Source organism: Leucoraja erinacea, chromosome 30 (genome assembly GCF_028641065.1).
Source record: "Leucoraja erinacea ecotype New England chromosome 30, Leri_hhj_1, whole genome shotgun sequence".
Classification (NCBI taxonomy): Eukaryota; Metazoa; Chordata; class Chondrichthyes; order Rajiformes; family Rajidae; genus Leucoraja; species Leucoraja erinaceus.
The window spans coordinates 5,880,227-5,886,784 of NC_073406.1; the positions used below are offsets into that span (position 1 = coordinate 5,880,227).

A 6,558-nucleotide genomic window follows, 5' to 3' on the forward strand; every position below is an offset into this window, starting at 1 on the left:
TGTCACGATTTATTCCACTATCCTCTTCACCCAAATCCTCAGGTAGCCTGCAGGAGGATAAAGACATGGGAGATTCCGTTACCATGGCTCTGTCTTGCACCCGGTTAATGAAGGGGACACATGTAGTACCTGCCCCTGCCAGAAACAAGGCAATGTTCCCCCACCACTAGTGCTGCTCTATTCCCCGAAGGTAATGCCATCCGACATTCTAACCCAAGGTAAATTGGATCTTGTACATCCTGGTGACCCCCATATTCCCCAAACAATTGAAGTCAAATGGGCAGAGATGCCTGAGGGGATTTAAAGAACAGGATGATCTAGAAACATAGAAAATAGGTGCAGGAGGTGGCCATTCGGCCCTTCGAGCCAGCACCGCCATTCATTGTGAGCATGGCTGATCGTCCCCAATCAATAACCCGTGCCTGCCTTCTCTCCATATCCCTTGATTCCACCAGCCACTGATGGAATCAAGGAATCAAACTGATGGAATCATCTGTGGGCTTGAAGAGGGATAGTGTCACCTGAAGGAGGAGCCTGGAACTGGAGCTCAGGGGAAGGAGCAGTTGTTGACAAAATTGATGAAAAGCAAAGTCTTCAATTTGGAACTTCCTACTCCAGCGAGCTGGATGCTCAGGATGGATGGGTTGTCTTGAGGAAAGTCAAGGGACTATGCGGCTGATGTTTCCGATCTCATGGAATTAGAACAAAACTCAACTCAAAAACAGTCCATTTCTTCATCACCACATCGATTTTAGTCAGATCATCCCGACAACTTTTCTCCAAAGTGCAGAGTCGCACCTCTTGCATATCTTCCTAGTTCTACCCTGCTCCTACTGAGCTCCATCCGGTGAAGTTGTGACGTTCCATGTGCAGGGGTCCATTTCATGTCAGGCCCTGCACTGTTCCCTCTTTGGACAGTTAATGAGCTCATGATAGTTTTTTTTATACACTCCAACTTTCTGAAACTAACGCAACTTCATCAAACATCATCTGAAAGTAGCTTCGACAGGTATTCCATTACACACACGGGGCTAAAAATAGCAAATGTACATATGAATGTAAATCTATATAAATGCAGTTAATTTCAGAATTATTACGGAGCAAATAGTGATTTTAAATCAACATCTTTTCACTTCCCCCTCGCATCCAACACCATCTTCACTGTTCTTTCATAGCTTATCTGTCTCTCCAGCCCTCAACTTTTTCCATTCCTTTAATTTACCTTCTCTCTTGTAGTTTCTCCTGATCTCTCATACTTCTCTCTCTCTCTCTGTCTCTCTCTCTCTCTCTCACAGTCTTGATCTGTCTCTCTGTCTCTCGCTTGTCTCTCTGTCTCTGTTTCTCTCTCTGTGTTTCTGTGTGTGTCTCTCTCTCTCTCTGTGTGTCTCTCTCTCTCTCTCTCTCTCTCTCTCTGTCTCTCGTAATAAAATGAAAGAATAGTGAATATACAAGGGATGATAGTGTGGTTGATATAAATAAGCTTTTTTCTGTATACTTGCACACAATAAATACTTTTGTACTAATTTGTATGTTTTATAGAAATAATGGGGATTGAAATGGCTTCCTTTACATCCAAACCATTCACCAATGTTTAACATGGGTACAGTTGGTGAGTCGGTGTTATTGCGAAGCCCCATGCTATTATGATAGTGTTACCCCATGCTCCTTCCCTTCATCCCTACTTGGGAACTTGGTGGGTGAGAGCACACTGTCCAGAAACTACACATACAGATGTTGGTTGTACTAGACATAGAACAGTACAGCACAGGACCAGGGCATTTGGCCACAATGTGTATTGGAATACAATGCCAAAATCTGCCTATGCATAATCCTTCTTCCTCAATGTGCCATTCCACTAGTCTCTTAAATGTCACTAATGCATCTGCATCCACCTGCACCCCCAGGTGAACTCACCAGTGAAGTCCTAGTAACAGCAGGACTAGCCTGGTGTTTGACCAATGTCTTCATTCATGTTCTTCAATGCTATTGGAAGTATCTGAGAGTAGTACTGAGATGGATGCGGTTCTTTGTGTTTTGATCACAACCCCAGCATCTGCAGTTCCTTGTGTCTCCGTGCGGTCAACCATAAGACATAGGAGCAGAATTAGGCCATTCGGCCCATCGAGTCATGACGGTTTTATTTTTCCCTCTCAACCCCATTCTCCCGCCTTCACCCATAAATAATCAAGAACCTATCAAGCTCCACTTTTAAAACAAAAAAATAGCCAATGACATGGCTTCCACAGCGGCATGCGGCAATGAATTCCACGGATTCACCACCCTTTCCTCATCTCCATTCTAAAGGTACGTCCTTTTATTCCTTTTACTCCATATCCATTCTATCCAGGCCTTTCATTATTCAGTAGGTTTCAATGAGACCCCTCTCATCCTTCTAAACGCAAGTGAGGACGTTATATGCTAACCCAATTGTCCCCGGGATCATTCTCCTAAACCTCCTCTGGACCCTCTCCAATGCCAGCACATCCTTCCTCAGATACGGGGTCGAAAACTGCTCACAACGCTCCAAATGTGGTTTAACCCGTGTCTTATAAAGCCTCAACATTACATCCTTGCTTTTATATTCTAGTCCTCTCGAAAAGAACATTGCATTTACTACCAACTCGACCAGTAAATTAAGCTTTTAGGAATCCTGCCCCGGGCACTCCCAAGTCCCTCAGCAACTCTCAATTTTGAATCCCCTCTCTCCATTTAGAAAAAAGTCTTGGATTTTATTCCTTCCACGGAAGTGCATGGCTGTACACTTTTCTATGCTGTATTCCATTTCCCACTCTCCTAACTTTTCCAAGCCCTTCTGCAGACCTCCTGCTTCCTCAACATTACCTACCCCTCCACCTATTTTTGTATCATCTGTAAACTTGGCCACAAGTCCATCAACTCCATCATCCAGATCATTAACACATAACGTGAAAAGTAGCAGACACAACACTGACCCTTGTGGAATACCACTAGTCGCCAATCAGGAATGGCCCCTTTTATTCCCACTATCTGCCAGTCAGCCCGTCGTCTATCCATGCTGGCATCTTGCCTCTAATGCTATGGGCTCCTATCTTTTTTTAGCAGCCTTACGTGGGGTACCTTATAAAAGGTTGGAGATGTATACACACAATGACCACATGAGGGCAGCAGATGCCAGGGGCTTTCTAGCTGACTATTTTGCCAGTTCAGTTTTCATAAAATTGATTGATAAAAAAAACATCTATTGATGCTCCTGAGCACATGATCAGTGATGTAACCTGGGGTCATCGGGTGTTTCGGGTCTTTCAACATCAGACACCCCCACCCAGGCGACCCAGCTGTGGTTGATCAGACCACGACGTGTTCAGGTGGCATTTGCCCCTCCGTATGGACCTGCTCTCCTGACCCAGGCTGTTCTCCGCTGTCTCTGTGGTGTTCTTGGTGGCTCTTCTCCTCCCCACTCCGTTGATGCCCAGTGTAGTGCGCTCAAGGCTTTGTAGAGCGATTGCCCTGCAAAACCTCTGCAGCCAACCTCGATGGGGCATACACCTTGCCTTCCAGCCCTGCTTACGGCGGTCTATGACCCGCTCCTCAGTCTTCTTTCCTCTCTGAAGAAATAACGGGACACACAATCCTGGATGCCCATGAATAACAAGCCTTCCCTTTTGGTATTGTACAGAAATAAAATATTGCTGTGTGCTCACAGTGTACATTGGTCTGACCAAACCTTAAACAGAATATCTGCTTGTTATTCCAATTTTGGTTGTGAAAGAAGCTACAAAAAAAAAAATCAGTATCAGAGTAATGGACAGTCCTAATAATGAGTTGAGTTTGCTTCCATTTTTATATTCATATTTATCACCACTGAAATTTAAACTGGGATTAATCCAGACACGTGGAACATCTCTGCCATTTATCTGTAAACAAAATCATGAATATTTCGGGCCTTGTCTCTGCACCTCCATTTGAAGCCTGTACTCCACAGCTCGACTGGCCTGACTGCATGGCCGCAGCAAGCTCTGGGACGACTGGTGAAACCGACCCTTCCGATCCTTGGAGCTCCGATAATATTGATCAATTGCCAGTGATTCTAGGGGGTTCCAGATGTGGCTGGAGCCAGCACATAGAACCAGGCAGAAAGGCATCCAAATACCTCGCCACCATGCTCGAACAACCTCCAACCTTCCACGCCCACTCCCACACCATCACATCACCTGTGTAACCCTCACATCACGCATTCCAACTCTCCGAAATCCAGACTGAGAAGCGAGACGAATGTTTGATACTGTATGTGAGCCCCCAAGTCAGACAGACAATAGACACTAGGTGCAGGAGTAGGCCATTTGGCCCTTCGAGCCAGCACCGCCATTCAATATGATCATGGCTGATCATCCCCAATCAGTACCGCGTTCCTGCCTTCTCCCCATATCCCCTGACTCTGCTATTTTTAAGTCCTATCCAGCTCTCTCTTGAAAGCATCCAGAGAACCTCCCTCCACCGCCCTAAGAGGCAGAGAATTCCACACTCACCACTCCCTGTGAGAAAAAGTGTTTCCTCATCTCCGTTCTAAATGGCTTACTCCTTATTCTTAAACTGTGGCCCCTGGTTCTGGACTCCCCCAACATCGGGAACATGTTTCCTGCCTCCAGCGTGTCCAAGCCCTTAACAATCTTATATGTTAATCAGAGGCCCTGGAGCTGACCAAGTCCTCTGAATCAGTAGCCCTCAGCTCAGATGACTTGCCTCCAGGTTAGCCCTTGGGTACTCCATGGATCTTGTCCAGGATTGGGAATCTACTGATCCCAGATTCCTCTACTGTCATGCAAGTAAATTACTAAAACCATGCCCTAAAATTCAGGTTTTACCAATATTTCTCGGCTGCAGGACAAGCTAGACCTCACGTTGATCACTTTTGGTGCTGTCTTTCTAGGACAGTGGATTTGACATCGTAATCTGTGGTATCCAAATATTGCGATGGGCAGGGGATTAATGGGGAGAAAGAAGGGTCTCGACCCGAAATGTCACCCGTTCCATCCAGCCAGAGATGCTGCCTGTCCCGCTGAGTTACTCCAACATTTTGTGTCAACCTTCGATTAATGGAGAGAGTTGGAGTGGTTGAGCAGGTTGGTTTTCAGTTCCTCTCCTAGTCCAGTCAAGTTCATGATCTCCAAGGCCTGGTACAGGGACTCCATGGAGGCCGCCTGTCGTTGGCTCCACTGTCGGAGCATCTCATACTGCCGTTCTCTGGAGTAGGCCACATCCATCTCGATCCGTTCCATCTCGCTCTCCTTCAGCTCCAGCAAACGCATCAGTTCCTTCCACCTCCGCACGGGCACCACGTTGATGATCTGATACAAAGTTCTTCCGCTGAGGGGCATGGAGACTGGAATGAGAAAGCCCACACTCAGATGTTGCCCACCTCACTACACCCTGCTGACTTCCACATGTGTACCAATCTCCCTGTAGACAATGGACAATAGGTGCAGGAGTAGGCCATTCGAGCCAATTCAATGTGAGTCATTCAATGTGATCATGGCTGATCATCCCCAATCAGTACCCCGTTCCTGCCTTCTCCCCATATCCCCCGACTCTGCTATTTTTAAGAGCCCTATCTAGCTCTCTCTTGAAAGCATCCAGAGAACCGGCCTCCACCGCCTTCTGAGGCAGAGAATTCCACAGACTCACTACTCTCTGTGAGAAAAGGTGTTTCCTCGTCTCCGTTCTAAATGGCTTACTCCTTATTCTTAAACCTGTAGTCTACCTAACCACACACACACACACACACACACACACACACACACACACACACACACACACACACACACACACACACACACACACACACACACACACACACACACACACACACACACACACACACACACACACACACACACACACCACCACCCACACACACACACACACTGTACCCACCCCCCTGTAGTATATCCACCTCTCCAGAGACCCTCCCATGGGCCCACCTCTCAGTAATGTGCTCCTCAACCTACCTCAGAAGGTTCCGACCTGAAATGTCACCTATGCCTGTTCTCCAGAGATGCCGGCTGACCCGCTGAGTTACTCCAGCATTTTGTGCCTATCCTGGAATAGTGGGTTAGATCCAGTGTAAAGCCCTCTCCATGATGTCTGATGTATTGTGTGCAGTTCTGCACGCTCCATTACAGGAAAGATGTGGAAGATTTGGAGAGGGTGCAGAGGAGGTTTACCGGAAGCTGCCTGGATTACAGGGTTTCAGCTACAGGGAGAGGTCAGATGGCCTTGGAATGTTTTCTCTGGAACATCGGAGTTTGAGGGGAGGCTTGACAGAAGTATACAAAATTATGAGAGGCACAGATAGGGTAGAAAGCCAGAGCTTTTTCCCAGGGGCGGAAATATCCACTATCATCAGTGAGGGGGGGGGGGGGGGGGGGGTGTACAGGGGGGTACTGATTTTAGATGATCAGCCATGATCATATTGAATGGCGGTGCTGGCAAGAAGTGCCGGATAGCCTACTAATGTACCTATTTCTCTATGTTTCTATGTGCAGGGCAAGTTTTTTCACACAGTGGGTGGGGCGAGGCTTA

The 6,558-nt window shown here is 47.0% G+C and overlaps 1 protein-coding gene across 1 annotated transcript; it reads right to left on the reverse strand.

Moving 5' to 3' along the window:
• Window positions 1–4,803: 4,803 nt before the first annotated feature.
• Window positions 4,804–5,612, reverse strand: si:ch211-112c15.8 (tumor necrosis factor receptor superfamily member 25). The gene has a single exon (XM_055659269.1). It carries the CDS (start codon window positions 5,352–5,354, stop codon window positions 5,070–5,072), a length of 285 nt encoding a protein of 94 aa, XP_055515244.1. The 5' UTR covers window positions 5,355–5,612; the 3' UTR covers window positions 4,804–5,069.
• Window positions 5,613–6,558: the final 946 nt, after the last annotated feature.